Source organism: Girardinichthys multiradiatus, chromosome 12 (assembly GCF_021462225.1).
Source record: "Girardinichthys multiradiatus isolate DD_20200921_A chromosome 12, DD_fGirMul_XY1, whole genome shotgun sequence".
NCBI classification, from domain to species: Eukaryota; Metazoa; Chordata; class Actinopteri; order Cyprinodontiformes; family Goodeidae; genus Girardinichthys; species Girardinichthys multiradiatus.
Genome location: NC_061805.1, coordinates 27,324,849 through 27,349,605, shown reverse-complemented (window position 1 = coordinate 27,349,605; position 24,757 = coordinate 27,324,849). Strand labels below are relative to the sequence as shown.

The 24,757-nt window shown below is 36.4% G+C and overlaps 1 protein-coding gene across 5 annotated transcripts in view; it reads left to right on the top strand.

Annotated features, from left to right (window-relative positions):
• The window catches only part of grid2 (glutamate receptor, ionotropic, delta 2), a 749,910-nt gene that overhangs the window by 471,792 nt on the left and 253,361 nt on the right, over positions 1-24,757 (top strand). For all 5 annotated transcript variants that reach the window (XR_007040614.1, XR_007040615.1, XM_047381418.1 and 2 more), the window contains exons 5-7: positions 3,592-3,645; positions 15,495-15,668; positions 22,420-22,581. Coding sequence is in view for 3 of the 5 variants with exons in the window: in XM_047381418.1 (XP_047237374.1) it covers positions 3,592-3,645; positions 15,495-15,668; positions 22,420-22,581 (390 nt within the window). In the remaining 2 variants the exon portion in view is untranslated. The remainder of the gene's footprint in view (positions 1-3,591; positions 3,646-15,494; positions 15,669-22,419; positions 22,582-24,757) is intronic.

The following is a 24,757-nucleotide window of genomic DNA, read 5'->3' as shown; positions in this document are numbered from 1 at the left end:
TGACTGCACCGGCTGGGCCAATGACTGGGGAGAGGTGGCAAGCTGTGCTGTAGTGGCGACCCGCTCTGCGCGGGTCCACCTCCTCTCCCTCATCCTGGTGTCCAGTCAGACAGCCAGGGCTATGTACTCATCTAGTTCTTCGGGCTCGTCTAATAGAGTGAGCTCGTCCTTCAATGCCTCATCTAGAGTCTGAAAAAAACGTTGATTTTAAGGTGCTGGAGTTCCAGCCTGAAGCGACTGCCAGCGTGCGAAAATCAATGGTGAAATCTTTTAGAGGACGATTGCATTGCTTAAGTACACACAGGTGACGAGCCACACTAGACCGATCCATATCTACAGTGCCTTGCAAAAGTACTCGGCCCCCTTGAACTGGTCAACCTCTTGCCACATTTCAGGCTTCAAACATAAAGATATAAAATTCTAATTTTTTGTGAAGAATCAACAAGAGGGACACAATTGTGAAGTGGAATGAAATTTATTGGATGTGTCAAACATTTTTAACAAATAGAAAACTGAAAAGTGGGGCGTGCAATACTATTCGGCCCCCTTGCGTTAATACTTTGTAGCTCCACCCTTTGCTGCAATTACAGCTGCAAGTCACTTGGGGTTTGTCTCTATCAGTTTTGCACATCGAAAGACTGAAATTCTTGCCCATTCTTCCTTACAAAACAGCACGAACTCAGTGAGGTTGGATGGAGAGCGTTCGTGAACAGCAGTCTTCAGCTCTTTCCACAGATTCTCGATTGGATTCAGGTCTGGACTTTGACTTGGCCATTCCAACACCTGGATATGTTTATTTGTGAACCATTCCATTGTAGATTTGGCTTCATGTTTTGGATCATTGTCTTGTTGGAAGATAAATCTCCATCCCAGTCTCAGGACTCTTGCAGACTCCAACAGGGTTTCTTCCAGAATGGTCCTGTATTTGGCCCCATCCATCTTCCCATCAATTTTGACCATCTTCCCTGTCCCTGCTGACAAAAAGCAGGTCCAAACCATACGCCAAATATATTGTTTTGCATTGTGGCCAAACAGTTCGATTTTGGTTTCATCTGACCAGAGCACCTTCTTCCACATGTTTGGTGTGTCTCCCAGGTGGTTTGTGGCAAACTTTAAACGAGACTTTTTATGGATATCTTTGAGAAATGGCTTTCTTCTTTCCACTCTTCCATAAAGGCCAGATTTGTGCAGTGTACGACTGATTGTTGTCCTATGGAGAGACTCTCCCATCTCAGCTGTAGATCTCTGCAGTTCATCCAGAGTGATCATGGGCCTCTTGGCTGCATCTCTGATCAGTCTTCTCCTTGTTCGAGATGAAAGTTTAGAGGGACGGCCGGGTCTTGGTAGATTTGCAGTGGTCTGATACTCCTTCCATTTCAACATGATTGCTTGCACAGTGCTCCTTGGGATGTTTAAAGCTTGGGAAAACTTTTTGTATCCAAATTCGGCTTTAAACAGGTGGATTCTATTTATCATCATCAGTCATTTGGGACAACATTGGATCATTCAGAGCTCCTCACTGAACTTCTGGAGTGAGTTTGCTGCACTGAAAGTAAAGGCGCTGAATAATATTGCACGCCCCACTTTTCACTTTTTTATTTGTTAAAAACGTTTGACACATCCAATAAATTTCAATCCACTTCACCATTGTGTCCCACTTGTTGTTGATTCTTCACAAAAAAATTTAATTTTATATCTTTATATTTGAAGCCTGAAATGTGGCAAAAGGTTGACCAGTTCAAGGGGGCCGAGTACTTTCGCAAGGCACTGTATGTCAAACGTCAATTTAAAATCCTTGATAAAACCCTCATAGGAACAGCCAAACTGAGAGTGCCCTGCAGTAAACCTAAAACATAAGAGATTTTCACTTCGTCGTGACGTTAGACACATTACTGGTAAAGTGCCAGTCTTGAACCAACAGAAAAAAAAACAAAAAACATCTGTTGTGCTTCAGTTCTGCTGCATCAACTGCAGAAGACATGCACTTTATTTAAGCTTGTAAGTTTTACTGATTTATTACAATGTAAGCACTAATCCTCTGAATTATTACTTTGAAGGAGTAGATATTGCTGGGTTTCTAAGTACTCAATGATGCTCTAACTATAATTCGTTGATGTATCAAATATTGCTAATACAGCAGTTTGAAAGGCCATACTGACAACACGTCTTAATAGCCATTATCTATTTTTTACTTATAAATAGCTCCCTTGAACTAACACGAATATTTAGCAAAACAGAGTTTTTCAACTGTGCTTGTACCCTTCATTTATCCTATTTAGATTTGCTAAAAGCAGTCATTTTTGAACTGAATTAGATTCTTGTAAATCAGTTCAATTCCCCACAGCTTGTTTTACCATTAATATCCTCTATATACACTCACTGGTTACTTTTTCACTACATGTTGCTAGTATTTGACTAGAATGAAGTGAAAACCAGAAGCAGATGATTTTGACAAAAGGCAAAAGCGAGATAATATCACTGAATCTCCTTACCTGCTTAAAAGTGAATGATTTGTACTGTGTGTCTAGAAAAGACATACTAATGATAGAAATTAACAGGGAGACTGGATGAAAGGTCTGTTTGGGTTAGGATTGAAAAGAGATTTTGTGAATTACACTAAAATGTGTAGTGTTATGTGCATTGTAATATATGTTTGAGTCCTAATAGCAATCCATTATTTATTCTTTAATAATGCATCTGATAAACATAAATTTACACATTAGATTTTTAGTGGTACTCATAGTTGTATTATGATATTAATTCTCTGTATAATGTTTCTCAACTTTAATTATTTATTTATACACTTTACCTGTAAAAGTCAGGAAAGCACACATTTTCCACAAATAGGTAAAAATCTATTGTCACCCTGCTCTCAAAGAGTTGTGAGACATTTCTTAGATAGAAAAGCAATGGTAACAGTTCTATTCAACCTACTTGTGCATTTATTACTGGATAATAAGGAGTTATGTAGTTTGAAAATTATTGAGTGTGACGTTTACACTTGAAGGTATGGTGAACAGGGTAGTTCAACAGCAGACATCAGTAATAAAGGACATTTGTAATTAAAACAAAAGAAATTCTAAGAGGTGACAATGTATAAAATATTTAAAAATCCATAAAGAATTAATGGAAACACTGTTTTTATTACTCATGTGGAAAACATGTGTTTTGTAACATTGTGTTTGTTCCACTGACTGTATTTCAGAGGCTGCAGCTGGGACGAGCAGGGAAAAAATTGTACACCCTCTGCAGTTTGTCAAATCTGTGTGAAATAAGAAAATCTTTTATTTTAAGCTGTAAGCATGCGTGTTTGTGGAACTGCTTTTAAGTAGTCTGTCACACACAAGCAGGTTTTTAAGTATTTGCATGTTTTTGAAAAAGCTTGAAAGCTTTAATAAATACTTTAAGCAACTTTAATACTATTTTTCCTTGTTACATCAGCCAGGCTGTGCATAATATCCTTTATACGGACACTGAAGATGTGATTAATCATATATAAGCAGCAACAAGCCTAATTGTCTGGTATTCAAATCCTCTGCTTTGATTTGTTTCCTTCTTTGATGTATGTGATGTTTGTGTTTTGTTCTGCAGGTGGTGGAGACCAACCTGGTTGCCTTCGATTGTCACTGGATCCTGATTAATGAGGTGGGTGTCATTGAAATGATTTAAGGATATAATGTTCTATGTGCATTTGGTTCTCCTTACCGTTCCAATTATTTAAAAAAAATATTCATTACTTTCCCTGTTTGTTTATAGTCTGAGATTTCTGCTTAAAGTAGGTTAAAAAAAAGTTTATTTGTATAACACCATTCATACTCAAAGTAAATCAAAATGCTTCACAAGAAAATTAAATAACAAGGGAGAAGAAAGTCAAAACAACAAATACTTTATAGATGTAGAAGAACAAATTAAGTATCAACTACAAAAAACAGTGAAAATGCTACCTTAAAAAATGAAATAGCTAATAGTTAATAAGAATAAATTAAAAATAACATTTGATCTTGATGGTAAAGCTATAGTATCTAATCATATTTTCAATCTTGATTTAAAAGAGTCAAAGTTTTCTGCACATTTCATCATTTGTAGGAAGTTGGTTGCAGAGCACAGTGACTGTAATGGACTGTTGGCATGTGGTTACAAGGATTCAAAGCACTGTAGCATCAATCTGTCAGAGTCAACTGTGTCAACTGCAGCACTAAGATCGAGTAAAACAAATACAAACATTTTAGTGGGACATCCCTATTCATTTTGCAGTGGTTCATCCTGAAAAAAAAAACAGAACATTAATATACAGTTTGTTAGACTTTCATGAGCATTCTTTACAACTCCTCTCACAGTACACACAGTTAATCAAGAGTTATTGGCATGCTTGTATGGTATTTTTGTTTTGTTTTGTTTTAGCTTTGTAAGCTTAACCAAACTGCTTTTGTGAAAGAACATTGCCATTTCAAGGAACACAAGGCAACCAATATTCTGAAACAATTATTTACTGAATGTAATGTTATTGAGTTGTTAATGGATTAATAAATATTTACTAATTGATCACAAATCAGTAAAAAAGTTATTTGCAATTATTTCTAATTTTAGTTCAATTTATAATGAAGGTAATTGAAGTCATTAGATACTTTTGTTTGATTTTACCTTGACACCCTTTCTGAAATCTGTGAAATAAAAACAAAACTTGATGTTGCATAAAAATGCACAACATAATAACTTAAGTGCAACACCGTATATCAATTGTGTGGTTCAGAACACTGACCACTTCACATAGAAAGTATGAATTAGTGTGATCCGTTATTATGTTGTTGGTTTGCTTGGACAGCAGCCCACCTCTTGCTCCAAACTGCTGCAAAGTGGTCTGCTGGGAGCCAAACTTCCCCCCAACGTTGCTGCCACACCGGGGTGCCTCGCCTTTAGGTGACATGTCAGTGATGAACTGCTTCGGTGCAAACTAAATTCACCCTTGCAAAGCAAGCAGATCTATTTGGTTTTGTCCAAAGCACCATCTTATAACAATTTAAAATAAAACTCTTGCTGGCTTTTCCAAACAAATGGAAATGTGTACGCTTTGTAAAATATTTGTTGCATTAATTTATTTTAACATCAACAAATATATAAATAACGCAAATAGTTAACGAGATAATTTAACAGCCCTAAATGTTATGAAGTTTTTTAAGGTGTGGCTAAAAAGACATTTAAAGACAGAATTCTGAAGGTTAAGACATATGAGGGATAAAAAAAAAAAATCTGGTTGATAACTAATAGCGTTCAGACTGACCTGGATCCCAGAAGGGCAAATACTTTGAAAGGAACCACTTTTGAGAGAAAAGACTAGATCAATTTTTGCTTTAACTTTCAAAGATAAGTCACAGTCTTTCTTGGGGGATGTTTTTTCTATACAGGAAATTTAAGTTTACCTTTATTGCATAATTTTGATTAAGGGTGATCAAATTTAGGAAATTAAAATTAGGCATGTATTTTTCCAAACACAATACCTCACCAGGTGAATGAAAATTGGTCACTGGGTTTGTCAGTTTCACAGCAACCTGGTGCATATGTCCAACAGCACACACTAATAGTGAGAAAGGAAAAGAGGGACAGTTTAAACTGGCCAGAATTAGCCCTGACCTAAATCACAGAAAACCTTTGGAGAGTGCTGCCAAAGCACAAAAAGACTCCTGCAAACTTTAAAGAGCTTATGCACAAAGCAATGAAACAGTCACAGAAGCTACCAGTAGACAAGAGACAGCAAGATGCTTCTTATTGGCTGTAAATAAAACATTGAGCGTTTTGGTGTTAAAACCGTTTCCATACCTAAATCTTACTTGAGAATACTATTTATAATTTCACTTCTACATTTTTTGCAATCCTGTTAAGATTGCAAACAAAGCTATGCTTTGAATATTTTTTGTACAGTTTTTACTTTCACTACCTATTGCAGAAAGTAAAGCAGACATGCTTTTCAAAATTTGGATTACTTGTTATTATTTCCAAATGCTGAATTTTATGCTAAAGACAGCAATAAACTCTATCACATTGAGTGTACTGTGTGTTTCTCAATAATTATCTTATTTATATTTATGTTCGCCCATCAGAGTGATTATGCCCTAAGAAGATTATTATTACAATTATTCTGTAGTGGCAGCTGTAACTTCTTATTTACAACATATTAAAAAAATTTCTATAACAAATAAAACCATATTTGATCTTGCTTCATAAGCAGTGCCTTTTAACTAAGAAAGCAACATATTTGTGTCTTTTTGGATCTGTAATTTATCTTCTTGCTAATGCACTAGTTCTTTAAAGCCTTGGGCCTTACAGTGAACTGACAGGACACAACAGGTGGTCCATGACACACACACAAGATGCCACAAGATATATTTTGAAAGAGCAAAACAGCATTTACTGTAGGAATGTTGAAAGCCTAATTTAGTACAAAACAAGAAAAGCTACTCACATCTTTCAGTGGGCCTCATTTTCTTCCTTTGTGTTTTATTTTCAAGTCGGTTCCTGTAATGATAATCTTTCTCTAAATGCCATACGGTTCAGTGGTCCTATTAGTTCTTAGTTATGCCAAGTATTTCTGTTTGAAACAAATGTTAGTATATATGACATTCAATAATGTTTAAGGAATAACTGCATGCAACCATGCGAATGACAGCCCTGCTATATTAAGGTTTAAATTTTTATTTTCTTTTTCATATTTATGATTGATGACAGGCTGCAACAAAATTGTCACAGTTTTCCCTTAAGTACTTAAGAAAACCCTGTTGTATTTTTTCACATCCTAATGTTTGTAAGGGAAAAAGAAATGAGGAATCCAGTGCTCTAAACTTTAAGAAATATGGCAAACTTATCAGAAGAGCCTATTGGGAAAACAACTACTTTTTATTCATTACTGGCTTCACTCATTTAATATTAATTAATCTTAACAGTCAGAAAAAGTCTACATATTTTATTGGTTTATAGGTATCTGGGATATATAAATAGGATAAATAACTGCTAAATAATGTTATGGTAAACACGAATATTTTTGTACTGGAGTTTTGACGAAAATTCAAACTGAAAGACTCACCTCCACCCCCAGCCATCCTATGACTCCACCTTGCATCTCTCCTCCATCCAATCAGTGTTAGATCCATGTGTCTTCAATCAATCATCCTCCGAGGCTTCGCTTTTAAGGCTCTCCAGTCATGGATTCTCCGCTCTTCAGCTGAGCTTCGACCCTCCTCTGCCCCACCTCCACCATCTCACTTCCATACTCCTCCCGACTCTCTTACCTTCTTAGGCCTTCACTCCACCACCAGTATCAGATCCCAATGGGGGAAGACTTATCTAATTCTAAGCCTAAAACGTTAAGTCAATCTCATGTCATTCTCAGTATTCATGTTTTCCTCCGGGGTCCGAGCGCCAAAGACAGGGGCGTTTTTAGGGTCTCAAAACATTGGGGGCTTTAGCCCAAATCCAAAATATTTAGATTTCAATAAGACAATTTATAGGTAATTTAAAATTAAAATAATATAGGACATATTGTACCAGTTCTCTGTTTCGGCTGGTTTTAGACTGAATGTAAATTATTGTGAATCAAACAAAAAAGGTTTGCAATAATCTTACTTTTTATTTTTGTTAGAAGCGAAATGAAGGACAAGGAGAAACAGAGTTTAGGCTTGATGAAAAACCTCTTTGCTGAAGCAAATAATAACAAAGACATAACATTCTGAGGTACTTAGAAAATAACTTAATCTGAATTTTTGCAAACAAAAGTTTTTCTTAAACTCAGAGATGTTTACTTTGGGCCAGATAAATGTGCTTCTTTTGTCATCTACATAAATTACCTTTTTAAACATTATATTCTCATTAAAATGTTCCACTGAGGCTCCATTGTCTTAATTTCTTACATTTGAAAAAAGGAAAGTGGTATAAAGGTGATTTTCCTAAATCTTAGTCAAATGGTAAAATCCTAAAACACATTTATTTTATAATGCCAAGAGCTTTCGAAACATTTTTTTAAAAAATGTTCCTTCTTTTATGAACCTGTTCTATTTTATCATCTTTTCAGCCCTTCATTCCGCTTCTGAAGAAATTTGGCCTGCCAAAAATAATAAAAGAAACATTTTTGTTGATCTGAAGGACCTTTTAATGTGTTCAGCTACGTTAGGATTAAATGCTTTTATTTTGACTGAAGTAAAGGACCAGATATTTTCACAATATGATGCAAATCCGGCTAGAAGCTCACAGAGAAGGTTGCTACTGTTTTCTATCACAGCCAGATCATTTTCCTTCACCTGTAGCTCAGGTCAAAGTCCCTCATCATGACACTGATGATGCTCATTAGAGTGAACCTCCACCTCATGTCTTGCTGGGTGAATAAGTGATTAGCTGTAACTTACAATTAGCTCATTCCGAGTCAGCATTCAGGTTTTACCGCTATCTTCATCTGGGTTATACTGCTCGGCTTCCACCTTTTCCTGCACACACACACCCACCAGGCTCCCACTCTTCGGTTGGCGCCGCGGTTGCTCTGAAATGAGCCCTGTTTGAGGCGTTCAGTGTAACTTTTCAGGTAATGGAGTAGGCAGGTCGACCTGGAGAAAACTGCTATTCTGGACTTCTCCAGAATGGAGTCCGTCTCTGGCTGTGCGCGTAGTTGCGCATTAGCAGTACCGCGAGTGCGCAAATAACTATTTTTTGTCTTATCCTTTTAACTCATTGTCAGGTTAGGTGGAGCGGGAAGTGATTATATGGAACATAATTGAAAACATCTGATTGTTTTTAAATAAAAATGTGAAGTCCAATACCATATTGTAGCTGCATCTTTTTAATACTTCAAAATGTCTTCTATCAAGAAGTCCGGGGCTATTCAGAAAACATCCGGGGCTTTCGCCCAGGTCTAGCTACACGCCTGGCCAAAGATATTAACTTTTATCAATAAACGTCTTCAATCGCCATCTTGTTTCTTATTGTGAGTCTTTTCAGGTTGAATTTACTACTGACTTGAGGGATAGCTAAAGGAACAAAAGTAACTACAAGAACAAATTTGTATTTTTAATTGTTGCCTTTTGTAAGACATGTACATAAAGTAAACATGTTCAGTAGAATTTTATTTATATATTTATTTCCTTTTTAAATCTCAACAGTTGCTAACTGTACTTAAAAATATTAAGCTTACAATTTTATTTATAGAATAAATAAAAAATTAGGCCTAAGCACAATTATAGTGTGCCATGAGCAATGTGTCAACTACTGATGAGAGCAGAGGAGTTAAAAATGCACTCTCTTCTATAATGTAATAAAATTTCTTTGGAGAATGTATACTTCAGTGTGCAAAAGTGCTTTCTATCTCTATGGATTATTATGCATGAGAGGATACTGCATGGTTGTCATAACTCAGCTTTATCTACAGCCAACAGTCAGCCATCATCACTGAATGGGAGTTCACAGCTTATAATTGATCATCCTTCCGTCACCCATCACATTCTCTCTTCTGAGGATCAGAGAATGTGAAGTTAGGAAGACAAGAGATGATAAGAGATGCTTACGGCTTCTCTTGCTTCCTGTCATTCTCTTAAGTTTGGAGGATAATTCCACTATTGACCTTACTTGTTTTAAATCTCTTCATTGAATTTTATTTTCTGTCCTTCGGTCATTTATTAACTGTCCCTTTTTATGTCACTTTTTTTTATTTTCCTTCCACTTGGCCTTTAGGGGAAATCTAGCATCATAAGCTCATAAATGAAGATGTCATTTTGTAGCCTATCATCCTACAAAATGATGTACTCTAAAAGCCTATCTAAAATTAGGTGGATTTTAACGGTTTGCATATAATTTACACATTATAAGAAGATTCAGTGTTACTGGAAATTGCACAATGATGCAAAACCTGAGTATTAGGCAGTGATGATCTAGGTATCTTAATGTGTTGTTCAGATGAAGTACTCATAGCAAAACAATGCAATAAGAGATGTACACATCATATACTTAGCTTTTTTTCCAACCATTTTAGGCTTTTTTTCTGAGAGTCTATCATAATGCATGATGAACACATCTTAAATGTAGCTGCTCCAGTTTACATTGTCTTTCATTGTTCTCAGTTGTCCATAATTTATTTTGCTTTCACCACCATCTGGCTTTATGAGTTTTTGGTTTGTGTTTGTCTTCCTCTCCAAGACAAAGGATATTTATGGTATGTGTGTGTTTTTACAAAAATAAAATATCATGGTAACAAATGGTGTGGGTAGTAGAAGCACTCTTATTCCCACTTACTGTTTGTTCAACTAAATGGAAAAATAAGGGTTTAGTGTATCTTAAACAAAACAATAATAGGAATTGGCTGAATGGATAAAGAGCATTGGAAAAAGCAAAAGGATCAAGAAATGGTGACAATGTGAAGTTAGAATTATGCTATTGACTCTTATCTTCAAATACTGATCTGGGATTTAGACCTTATGGGAATGGAATGAGGGAGATTGAGGTCATGTTTTGATGTTTCTGGGAACACTTGCAGTCTAAAATTTCCAGCTGATATTAAAAAACTAGCTAATATTTTCCCTGAGATTTGAGCTGCAGTGTGTCATGGATGGTGCAACTTACCCAAAGTTTCAATTTTTAGATAACTGGATTCTTTGCATAGAGGAAGGTCTTATTCAGCCTCTGTCAGAATTAACTATTGGTATTGAAATATAATTTTATTTTCTCTAAGGAAGAGATAATATTAATTCTATTTTGCTGCAAATGTTGATTCCAAATGAAGTTATTGGAATTTAGGCAAAGATGAAGATGAGTGAATAGCAGAGTGTGAATGAAGTATTTAAAAGCTGTCCTGTTCAGATTTTTTTTTTTATCTAATATGAAAATAGGCATCAGTCAATATTGAGTCCTAGTCTCATACTTCATTTATGTACAAAACCATTATACAGTGTCTGCATGAAAAATCACTTTACAGTGCGTTGAAATAGCGCTTTATATTTCTTCATCTTTTCTACTACTCTCTCACCAGTGATGTTCAGAATGCTGCAGGCTCTTTTTTCCATGTTCCTTGACAGCAACAGATATTTTATCCCTTCTGCAAGGTTTGCAGGATAAACTCAACATGGTGAGCAACTTTAACAGTCTCACTATTCTAACAGTTATGTTACTGCACTATGCATCACCTAAAACCAGGGTTGTTTCTTTTTTTTATTATAAGAAAATAAAAAATATATATAAAACTAGGGTTGTTAATAGCTCAATAAACTGATCAGATCAGTAGACAGATAAAATCAGTTAAAAAAACAGATCCCGATTAATCTAACTTCAAGCCAACTTATAATAAAGGTAATTTAAGTCATTAGTTTAAACAAAAGGTACTTTCTTTTATCTTGACACCCTTTCTAAAATCTGTGAGATAAAAACAAAACTTGCTGTTGCATAAAAATGCACAAACATAAGAATAACTTAAGTGCATCACCATATATTAATTTTGTGGTTCAGAACACTGACCGTTTGGAACAAAAAGTATGAATTAGTGTGATCCGTTATTGTGCTGTTGGTGTGCTTGGATAGCAGCCCACCTCTTGCTCCAAACTGCTGCAAAGTAGTCTGTTGGGAGCTGAACTCCCTCCAACGTTCCTGCCACACTGGGGTGCCTAAGTGATATGTCAGTGATGAACTGCTTCGGTGCTAACGAAATTCACCCTGGCAAAGCAAGCAGACCACTTTGGTTTTGTCCAAAGCACCATCTTGTAACAATTTAAAATGAAACTCTCCATTTAGAAGAGTGTGTTTCTGTTTTTCCATCGCTGGCTTTTTTGAACAAATGGAAATGTGTACTCTTTTTAAAATAATTGTTGCATTAATTTATGTTAATGCAGCAAAAATATATATAAATAACTTAAATAGTTAAGACGATAATTTAAGCCTAGCCTGGATTGCGTACTCGATGTGTCAGGGGTCAGTTTTTGCCTTAGGTGGAGAAGTTCAAGTATTGAGTCTTGTTCATGAGTGATTATTTGGTAAATGGGAATTGGTTTGTGGCCTCATTTGCAGCATTGCAGGCATTATTCCGGGCCCTTGTGGCAAAAAAAGGTGAGCCAAAAAACAAAGCTCTTGATTTACCCATCTGTTTACATTCTAGGCCTTTTCTATGGTTATGAGATTTGGATTATAAATAAATGAGAACTTGATCCAAGATACAAGCATCTGAAAATGTGCTGAAATGAGCTTACTTTGTAAGATGGGTGTAGCTTGACATAGAACCACTACTCCCCTGCATTAAAAAGTTTCAGTTTCATTACCTTAGTATTTTTGCATTTTAAGAATATTAAATGAAACTCTTGAGTCTTTAATGATTTTCATTTGATCTTATTTTACTAACTTTAGTTAGTAAAATAGCTCCGACTAAGCATCCACAAAGACTTCTCTACAGAAGTAGCATCCACTGCTTCATGGAAGGCCCTACTTTCATAAACATTGTGCTTCTTGCGACATCTACATTCTCCTTCTGTGCATGCGGGTATCCAGTCTGAAGTGGTGGCATTTATCTAGTAGTTTGAACAGCCACGCAAAAAAATTGTATTTCAGTAAAAAGTAGGAAATATGCATCAAGACCTGCTGTGTGAACATAGCCTTAGAGATCAAATAGGACAAGTGAAGCTTACTAAAAACTGATTAGGGTATGAACTGAACTCGGCACAAATAGTGCTTCTTTATCATGACTCAAGTGTGGTTTTGTCCTGTACACACAAGCATGAACTATTCAGTGTGTATCTGTGTCACATTCGTTATAACTCAGCTGTTAAAGGGCTAAGAACTGTGACGGCACTGAAAGTCATATCGGTTAGTGACTCTTTAGTTTGTCAACAAGGAAATGCAGACAGAGCGAAATAGAACATGACAATGGAAGTTGCACAATCAGAGGACAAAACTCAAGTATAGTGTCCTGGTAAGTTTCTGTTTATACATGCAGGTCTTTAGTATTCCTCCGCACTGCTGCATAGATATTTGTTTGAGTTTAGATCCTTTGAGTGAAGCCGTCTAGATAATTTTTGCCAGCCAATTTCTCTTTGTATGCCCTTGACTGCCTGCAGTGAATCTTAATGCTCTTTTGGCCCACAATTCTGCCTTTTTAGTAGGGTTAAGCATTTTCTCTCTTCTCTAAATCTTTTTTTTTCTTTTTTATGATGGCTTTGTTACTAAATCCCTTGCAGAACTTTTATGAAGACAACTCTTTTGGAGTTTTGCCAAAGAGGCAAAAAAAATAAATTCCCTTCTGAAGAGTTCAGTTTCTCATGACAGAATTGCCACTGTGCTGTATTTTGAAAACGTTTTTTTTTTATCAATGTTGCCATTGATTTTGTACACTTGTAATATTTTAAGAAAATTAAACCAGATTTGACAGCGAAACAAGGGTAAAAAAACAAACTGAGGCAAACTACATTTATACAGTATACTACATAAACTACATTTATAATCTATAGCAGTTGGTTTTTATAGGAAAAAAGATTGGACATGAAGATGAAAGGCTATGGAAGAGTCTAATTATTATATATCACATTGGGTATTGCAAAATTGCCTGCAAAAAGGAATGTCATCATCATTGATCATAACACAATGACTCACAAGCCCTGATAAATGTTAATTATGTCCAATTAAAAACCACTGAGATTGGCCAATGAGGTGTAATACCTTTAATATTATAGCTCCAAATATAAAGGGTGTCTGATAACTTGTCTATATATATGCAGGCTTTTTTATCCAAAGTGCTATCCATCCTGTCAACTGTGCTGCCATGTGAAAATGAAAGGGTATCAAAGATGTTTTGCATGATCATCGGAGGGTTGCAAAACAACCCCATAGAAAACATGCACACAGATTTAAATGAACCAGCAAGCTCACACAGGATGCCCAAGCAGGCACAGAGCTAGAGAATCACCAAACATGTATACAAAGAAAGCAAAGGCTGCCTCAGCTGGTGGTGCCGTTACCTCCACCAGGGACGATAAATGTCAGTTCTCATCTTGTCATCATGTGACCCCCTTGCACAGAGGATGGATGGAAAACCATGAATGGAGAGCGGCAGAGAGACATTGTGTTCTAGGGCTAAAATTAGCCATGAGTCCTCCCTCAAGGTTTTGCAAGGACATTCCGAGGACATGCAGCGTGCATGTGTTAGACGCCTGTAAAAAGGAATAGTAAAGAACAGACACAAACACGGTATTAGTTCTGTCACTTCCAGTGTTGTAATGTTGTTTCAAGAAGAGTTTCAGTATTACATAGTCACATAAAATAAAGTAATTTAATGAGAAAAAAAAAACACTGAATCACACAACATTATTAGCTGCTCAAGATGTCTGTGTGGACACAAATCATGACTGGTATATCACATCTTTAGCATGAGCAGGTGACTACAGCACCATTTACAAGCTGTGTGTGTGAGTACATGCTACATTATGAAAACATAAATGAAAATGATCTATGTATCATGCATATCTAACTAGATTGATGTCTTATTAAATTGCAGCTTTTAACATCACTATTTTACTCATATAAAGCAATATAACAACATATTAATTGAGAGCTGAACATTGCACACAAACATTGTGGTTATACCTCCACTGCAACATCTGTGCTACAAAACACAGCTAGCTAGGCAACTATGTGAGTATAACTCTTAAACAAAGCCACTTTACTCAAGATGGTTACTGCAAACACTTCGTGCTTGTTTTCTAAACTCTATAGACATTAAATTTAGTCATAAAACTTCAGGCGGGAAGTTTACCTGTAAAGGGGAATAGTAAAGAACAGACACAAACACAGTGTTATTTCCAGTGTTGTAATGGATGAGCAGAAGGGACACATTTTCCCTGCACCAACTCAGACATAAACAATTGAGACACATTCGATAAATAAACTGATATAAACTCAAAACATAAACTTTGAAAAGGTACCACTGTCTAAAGACTATCTACCATCGTAGTCAGAAGAATAACATTAAAGAAAATGGATTTTAAACATATTATCATTTTAAAGCATTATTCTGTGACCTAACCTGCAAGACCAAAATAATAGATCATAGATCTCTAGATCAGCAATCACAGTGAATCTTATTCTCATGGATTAGCCCAACACAAAAATGATTTATGCTGGTTTTCCCATTTACATTTCACATGACCATGAATCAAATACATTAATTTTAGCTGAATAGTAATACAAAACAATATTATCTTGCTTAATGCTTTTTCTGACATTTTTTCAACTGAAACAGTTTTATAACCACCACACATGGTCATAACAATTACACAAGCTTATATAGACACACACAAATGCAATTTCTTTCCACCTATTTTCCATGTTTAGTTCTTTCATCTTTATTTGCTAGTTAACATATTTGTTAGACAACTTTCAAACCTAGAGTTGCTGGAAATTCTTTATCTTATTTACTACGCACTAATTTTTCCTAAACTTTTGTTCTTTCTTCACTTCTAACTAAAGATTTTCCTTTGTTTATATCCTTACAGGAGATCTCAGACTACGACTTACAGGAATTAGTCATGAAGTCAATTGGCCGGCTAACTTTAGTTCGCCAGTTGTTCCCAATGCCCCAGAACACAACTCAGCGCTGTGTCAAACACAACCACAGGATTAACACATCCCTTTGTGACCCCAAAAGCCCTAAGGCTCAACAGCTTGAGGTGAGTTGGTTTGGGATTTGTCCAGTAATGATGATGAAAGAAATTCAAAGTAATTAAGGGAGCATGAAAGTATAGAAATGCCAGGGAGAGAACTAACAACTTTTTTAAGTTTGTGGATGGCAATTTATATTCCGTGACTGTTTTTATTTTATTTATTTTAAACAAATGTGTTAACAACACATATTTGATTGTTTAATGTGCATGGCAAATCATCTACATTTATCAGGTATAACATTGTGGTCACCTGCTTAATAGTGTGTTGATACTCCCTTCACTGTGAAAAACAGCCCTAACCCGTCATGGCAGGGACTCAACTAAACTACTGAGGGTATGCAGTGTTATCTGCACAAAAATGTTAGCAACACATCCTTTAAGGTCCAGTAAGTTGCAAGTTGGGGTCCCCATGGACCAGACTTGTTTGTTTCCAGCACCTCCTAAAGATGCTCGATTGGATCGAGATCAAGGGGTTTGTAGGCTAAGTCAACACGTCAAGCATGTTGTCACATCAAACCATTCCTGAACCATTTTTGCTTTATGGCAGAGTACATTTTCCTTAGGAAAGAGACCACAGCTATCACAGCATCCAGTTTCCATTGAGGGTGTACATGGTCTGCAGATATGCTTGAGTAGGTGGTCTGTGTAAAAGTATCATCATCATATATGGCAGGACCCAAGGTTTCCCAGCAGAACATTGCCCTAAGCATGACCCTATCACTGATTCATCAGTGTTCATTCCTTTTGCTGTCAGGTTTGGAAAATCCTCAACACTGACATAGAGTTTGTAGAAGTCTAGCAGGTTTCAACTTCATAGCTATTAATTAACTCACCACAAAGCATCTACTTTTCTTTTTTTTGCCGTCACCATGATTGAAACTTGTCCAACTCTATCTCATCTCATGTTGTGTTCACTGACCCTGATCCTGGGTCGGATACCTGCATTACTGACGCTTTTATATCAGAAATACCATTTCTTATGGTTTTTTTCTTCGCCAAAACTTAATTGTTTTATTTGTTCACTTGGAATTGCTTGGCGAGCTGGACAAAAGGATTCCTGGAATGAAGATGTATTGGAGTTTTTTCACAACGTCCCCATACGTCATTATGCTCATTTAAATAATAGGTCAGTAGCCTCTCTAGGCAACGTAAAATGAAAGTACATAATTCCCTGGGATTCCTATTAAAGGTTTCTAATCACTGACTCATTATTACCACTGTATTAGCATTGCACGTGGTTGCAAGTGCATGTGCAGCAATACAAACTCTGTCACCACAAACCCCTTACTCAGTGATAACAGTGCTGGGCAAACAGCAATAGCAATGGCTTTCTCTTGACATTTTGCCCTCTTGCATTTTCATTTACTGTAAGGATGATCCGATAAAAAAAAAAAAATAAATAAATAACTGTTCCCTCTTACTGTTGAACTTTGCCTCTGATAATAGATAACACAATGAATATTACGCATACTTTAACTTTTAAAATCTGATAGCATCAAAACAGTTTGTCTCTGGTTTAATGACAAAGCCACTGTCAATAATTATATTACTATAAAAATTCTTATTATAAATATGTTTTTCTACCATCCCATGTCTGTATGTTTACTCAGTTACATCCAACCTGAACCATTAATTATGTGTAGTTGTGTATTGTAAGTGAGTCTTTAAAGTTTATTCAGTTTAGATTTCATGTCGGGGCAAATTTTGAACAATGAAGTCCAAGAACTCTCAGCAGAACAACTTAGTGACAGATGGCATGGCATTCAGTGGTACAGGGACGTAAAACTATTTTTAAAACATAAAAATATGCCCAAGTGAATAGTGTGCATAGCTAGTGATGGTCTCTGCTATGGAAATGTCTTCAGTCAGTCAAAGAAAGCTCCAGACTGAATCTCTAAACTGTTCTCCATATTTTTTAAATCAAACAGCATTTTAAAGACTCAAGAAGTTAAGACAAAGATAATCAGATCTGACGCTAAAAGATGTGAAACATAAGATGTGCCACTGACAGTCACTGGGAGAGCGTGAATAAAAGCTACGTTAGTACCAGCAGGCTTACGCTGGGCCAACAATGCAACTTTCACCAATGACACTGAGCCAAAGCATGAATAATTATGGTGCTGAATTTACTTTAGGACAACTTCCCTATATAGCCTTCCAGAGCACTCGAAGGGGAACACAAAGATGGCAGTTGTCAGCTGCTTAATATCCAGTCTGATTCTCTTCAGAAGAACAGAATAATCTGCCAAAACCCGTAGTGTTTTTATTATGATATATTGGGTTTTCTCCTGATTCAAGGGATTTAGAATAATTCATTATTTGGCAATTTGACATTGTCACTGCTTGTAACTGTGAGATAAAACTTTTATCAGTTTAGAAAAGTTTGTCCAGTCCTTCCTTTAATCTGATTCCACAGATGTATTTGCTTATGCTCTTTAAATGGAAAGAGCAATGTTGTTTTGTTTGTGTGTATTTTTCTTTGTTTTCTTGGATAAATACCCTAAAGGCTGAAAATATACACATATGGGTACAAGAGCCATCAAGATGCCATCAAATTGAACAGGGAAAAGGGAACATAGTCTTATTTATGTGTCAAGACAAACATGTAAAACTGAGTTAATGTTCTCTTGATTGATACAGCGACAAAAGACCCTGGAGGAACATATTTGATGAAAGAAATATATCGATGACAAAAATGTTGTCGTAATGTTTATGTGCATATCTCCCTATTCAGGCTGGTCCCATTCTATGCTTTCATCCACTATTATCAGATGTATGTTGCAAATTATGTTACATCTTCAATATTTATTTTTTTATGTGCATTCCAAATTATTTAACATAATGTATACCAAGGTTAAAAAAGAACTCTAGATCTAAATGATGTGTGCAGTTTAAGCTTGCGTGTGGTAACATGAAACAAGATCTCCTCAAGGTTAATTAATAATGAAGCCATTTTAGCACATCTATTATTTTAATGGGTTATGGGTAGGCTTTTGAGTTCATTCTACTGCTGGGAACTGAGAGAATCCCATGTTTGTCTTTTGAATATTTGCAAATTTTTACATTTAAATTGACTTTTTTTTACATACATATGTGTGTGTGGGTGTAGTTAGTGGTATACATTGTAAGAGGAAATAGGGGATGGCAGAAAAAGAAAGAGCACAAATGAAAGGGGGGATACTGAGGTAACAGATCAGCTCAACAGTCGGAGCTGGGACCTAGAAGCCCAATTTCACACTGCAATGAAGCACATCAACTCAAGCTGACAACACACACACATACACACACACACACAGTTTTTTTTTTTTTATATTGTACGGTTTTTTACATCTAGATATGGTCAAAAGTATACATAGAGGCTTAACCGTTTTGGCCACATTGAGGAGATGTATGGTTGGAGGAGTCAAGATAGGCTTTTAAACAAAGTAGTTCTGTATCAACTGCCAAGCAAGGCGGTGCTGGTTACATGCTGAGGGTCTGTTTTAGTCTCAGTGGTTGTCCAAATTAGAGTAATGTAGAAGGAGAAAAACCTCCAAATCTATCAACTTTATGTTAAATCAATAGCTAAAAGGTTCAAACCTGGACACAAGTTAGTGTTTCCGCAGGACAGTAGTGATTTTATCCTAAAAAAAGAGCAGATCAAATGCATGATTTTTTACACAAAATAACAACTACGTAAAAATTATAAAAATTCAGTGTCTCCGAAAATTTGAATATTGTGAAAAAGGTAAGTAAAGGAAACTCATGGTGTCACACCCAAATAAGCTAATTAATTAAACGGTTTCCCGCGCCTCTAAATAATCTCTCAGCCTGTGTGAGTAGGCTACACAATCATGTGAAAGACTGCTGACTAGACAGATGTTCTGAAAAAGAGTCTTTGGCATCATCCAAATGTAAGGAACAAAATATCATCACTAAAGAAGTTAGTCATAGAAACTGTCATATCATATTCATATAAAATTGAGTGGATGGAAAATGTGCGGTAGGAAAAGGTGTAATCTTTCCAACCACATGGATAACCACAGGGATAACCACAGCCATGAAAGGATTGTCAAGCAAAAGACATTTAAGAATTTGGGGGAGCAGCACAAGAACTGGTCTACCCTGGGCTAAGGAGAAAAAGAACTGGACTGTTGTTATGTGGTTCAAAGTCCTATTTTCAGATGAAAATAAAGCTTGTATTTCATTTGGAAATCAAGGTCCCAGACTCAGGAGGAAGAAATGAGAGGCACAGAATCCACATTTCTTGAATTACAGTGTAAAGTCTCCACAGTCAGCGATGATTTGGGGTCATCTGCTGGTGATGGTCCACTGTGTTTTCTGAAGTCCACAGTCAACACAGCCATCTACCAGAAAATCTTAGAGCACCTCATGCTTCCTTCTGCTGACAAGCTTTATGGAGATGCTGATTTCATTATCCAGCAGGACTTGGTACCTACACACACTGCTGAAGGTACCACAAGCTGGTTTAAAGACCATGATGTTACTGTGCTTGATTGGCCAGCAAACTGGCCTGACCTGAACCCACATAGAGGATCTATGGGGTATTGTCAAGAGGAAGATGACAAACACCAGACCCAACAATCCAGATGACCTAAAGGCTGCTAAGCAACCTGGGCTTCCTTTACACCTCAGCAGAACCACAGGCTGATTATCTCCATGCCACACAGCATGAATTAATTAATTCAAACAAAAGGAGGCCTAGCCAAGTAGTGACTACATAGAAATGAACATTATTTTAAGTAGCCTAAGATTGCTGTTTAAAATATCATCTTGTTGTTGGTATTATTTTATATTCTATTTTCTGAGACATTGAATGTTGTGTTTTCATTATCTGTAAGTCATAATCATCTAAATCACAAGAAATAAAGGCTTGACGTATTCAATTCTTTGTGTAATGAATCTATATAATATGAGTTTCACGTTCTGTAATGAGTGCAAAAAATATTGAACTATTTCATGATAATCACATTTTTGGAGATGTGTCTATATAACTTGCTTCACATAATGAGTTTGAGTAAAAATCTCAACAAAGCCTAAAAAAGTGAAAAAAAAGTTCCAACCTGATTAGGCGACACTTCTATCCTCAAAGTTGTAAATAATGAACCAATAGAGAGAACAACAAAGATCTACAATACGACTGTTAGGCTGGGAATAAATTATGCTGTGTCCCTCTATTTTTTCAGAGAGCCTTTAAAGGTCTTGTATTCTTCAGTTAAAGAATAGAATGGTGCCCAAGAGCCTCATTTGCAGAATAAGTGTTATTGTTGTTTTGAGTGTTTCTTTCATACATACCAGCAGGAATGGTCTTTCATGGCACATAGTGAAGGGAATAACTTGTATAAAAACGGATCAAACCTCAACCCTCAACGGTTGAAGAAGTTACCCCTTTAATCGTGTTTCCTTTGTTTAGAATACAGAGAGAAAGTGAACTAAACCTGTCATAATGTTTGCATGAATACACCCAATTTATAGGTATGGAATATATCAGCGACATACATCCTAACTGGTTAGACTATTTTAATGGCAAGAATAGTGATAAAAGTGCAATTTTCAGATTTGACTCATTTTGCATGGTTCTAAATGTATCTTATTACAGCACTGTTTTTTCCTTGTGAGTACAGCACAAGCTTTCATTTAGTAAATGTGCAAATTTAAAGTCAAAGATGTGTTAAGCCTAGCAAAAGGGGTAGTAAGGCAGTCAGTTTTAAAAATATATTCGGCCATTTCCTTTGAAGTTGTAAATATGCAGCTATGCCTATGTGTGTCCAAAACAAAGTAAGAGTGCTGCCTGCCTCTTTTTGATTTATAAAATAGCCTAATTTCAGACTGCTGTCATGTTCTTTTTTTGGTTTTTCAAAACTGGTTACATATCATCTGCATTTGTGTGCAAGTACAAAGAGATTCATCGTGTTTTGTCAGTCTATAGTCTCTCTTTCTCATTAACATGCGGACAAGAGGCGCAGCTGATCACTCACAGATCGATGAAAGACTGAATGGACTGTTGTCGTTTCACTTTTTGCTATCTTTTGTACTTGTTTATGTCAGTGACCCAGTGGTATAGTTTAATTAATGTTATTCCATTATCTTCTTTTTCTGTGTAGGTGTGATCATTCAGGTAATGGGTTACAAATGTAGAAGGGGAACAAAAGAAAGTCACAGAAAATGTTATAATAACATTATGTAAAGAAAAAAAGAGATGGTAGTTATTCAGGATGTTTCTAATCTTCCAAAATATGTTAAAACAATCCACTGACAAATACTTGTGTTTAAGGATTATTAAACCATGGCACATGTACACATTCAGATGGGTTAGTTTAGTTTTTAGTTTAGTTTTTATTTTATTTATATAGCACCAATTCACAACACATGTCGTCTCAAGGCGCTTCACAAAGGTATTGGAATGTTGCAGGGTTGTTGGGGAGGTTAAATTAAACCACTGTGTGTTAGAGTCTGGCTATTTTAGAATAGGCTATGTATAGGGGTACTGAATAAAATAATAAACTAATAAAGTTTGTCCATCTAGAGCCCACTGGTGGCCACTGATATACTAAAAACCACAAGGATTGGGAGTACCTCTCTCTGTCAGACTGATTATAACCATTGGAAAAGAAAAGGGGTCGCACAGGTAGCAGAAATGGAGGGTAACATCATTAACAATAGAAAAGGATGGAATCATTTAATTTTGGCTCATAATTGGTGTCCGTTCGAGGGTGTTTGTTAAATGTTAAATGTTTCCTTATTTCTTTCTTTACAGATCACCAATCGTTACATCTATGATACTGTTTTGCTGCTGGCCAATACCTTCCACAGAAAGTTGGAGGACAGGAAGTGGCACAGCATGGCCAGCCTGAGCTGCATCAAGAAGAACTCCAAGCCTTGGCAAGGAGGAAAGAGCATGCTCGAGACTGTGAAGAAGGTAGGGCTGCTTGATTATGAAAAACCACTATTTTGCTAAATTGTAATGTTCTATGGTTAACAAAGGACCCAGGTCATGAGACTAACTGTGGCAAAGGAATAGAGCGATTTAGTAATAAATAACAATGAGAACTTACAGGAGAAAATGGCAAGAAGAGCAGGACATGGAGCATGGTGGATTAATGGGAAGAACCATTAATAAGCAATGAAAACATGTCAGAGAAATAATACGAGTGGAGAATAACATGGGATTCAAAAATCCCACATGAAATATGAATAAAACACATTGAGTGACATTTATAAAAACTGAACTCTTAATCAGGGCATAAATCATCCTTAAATGAAAACTTATTTTAAAAAGATTATTAATATGGTGATTAATATTGACCATATTTAGCATTCTTTATTTATTAATTTATTTTCATTTTTATTATTTCTTTTCAAAACGTGAAACACACAGAACTTCTCAGACATGACAAAAGAACAGCGAACAGTGAACATGTGAGTGCAATAAATAGAAAATGATTATGAAAAAAAGTAAGTGACTACCAGTCTCAAAATTGCATTTCCAACAAAGCGGGGGATATTAGCATCAGTTTTGTTCTTGACAATAGGTGTTATATGGACAATTCTTAGATGTATGGATTTCGTGCAGTTTCAAACAGAAATATTCAAGGCCTGAGACCAGACCTCCTGCCAGTCAGCATGACAACACCTAGATCTTTTTCGCAGGCATGCTTGGTGGCTTCTGAACTGGAATTCAGGGCTCTGAAAAAAACAGTAATGCATGTCTTACTAATGTGTAAAGACAGGGCCCTCTCCACACATGAAATTGTGTTGTTAGTCGTTAAGGTGGTGTTTTAACTGTGAAATCTTGAATTTGTAAATATTCGTAGAAGTCATCTTAAATCAACAAGCCAAGTTGCTAATGCAACTGCTGAAAAAATGGTATGGTCTGGCCTTTGACTAGGTCACCCTTTTTCTTCAGCCCTTGAGTGTTCCAAACTTTAAAGCCGTGGTCCGTACAGCCTGGCGGGAAATCTGGGTTATTAAGAATAGGAATGCGAGGAGATGATAACTGAGCCTGGCCTTCGACAGAACGAATGGAGCTGCAGGCTCTAACAGTACTGAGTGTAATAGGGTTAGGGCAATGTTTATAACAGACTCAGGATTATTTATAAACTATAGAGTGAGCAATGAACACGTCGCTGAGAGGATTCAATATCATGCCAAATCAAGGCTGCATCAAAGTTCTGCCATCTTGGGAGGGGGCTTCCTTTTGCTCTAAATGAAGGCACATAGCCAGCTTTCAAGCACCTTAATAACCTTATTCAATAATAGGATAGGGATCATTTGCAGCAGGTAAAGTAGTGTAGGCAGTACATTCATTTTGATAAGGGCAACCCTTTAGAGGGGCTTAGCAGTCTAGGTTTGCTCTTAAAGCATTGAGGGAGGGGGGTGTTGGACTTAAACATCTGTTCAAAAGTGGGTGTTACCTGCACCTGCACAGTCAATGAAACCAGTGGGAGGCCAGCGGAACGGAAAGGGACGCATGTTAACAACCCCATAGCCACAGATTTTCCAAAGTTAATTGTTATATCCTGAAAAGATGCTGAATGATGAAATGGCCTTAATCAGGCAAAGCACAGACGTTGTAGGTTGCGACAGGTTTAACAAAATGTCTTCCGGGTAAAGGGTAATTTTGTGCTCCCGTTCACCAATGAAGATACCAGAAATGAAAGCGTTTGGCTTACTGCTTTGGCCGGCGGCTCAATAACAATTTTAAAGAGCAGGGGGTTAAGGGGGTCACCCTGCCTAAACCTCTTAAAAAGTACTGTTCCATTTTCTTGAAGGTTATAGATGTAAATATTTCCCCTCATGTGATCAGAGATAAATACAGTATGGCTCAATTTACACAAGTATATGTTACTTTATTAATACATGTACAATATTTAAAACTTGATACATTATATTTCTTATTTGTACACTGAGATGGTATGTGGTAAAACAAAATAAGTTAGAAAATATTTCCAGGGTGTCCGAAAAAAACCAAAAAACTACTGTATTTTCCTGACTATAAGCCGCTACTTTTTTCCCGTGCTTTGAACCATGCAGCTTGTAATGAGGTACGTCTTTTCTGTGGATTTTTCTTCACCCGCCAGCAGGCGCTTTAGCAG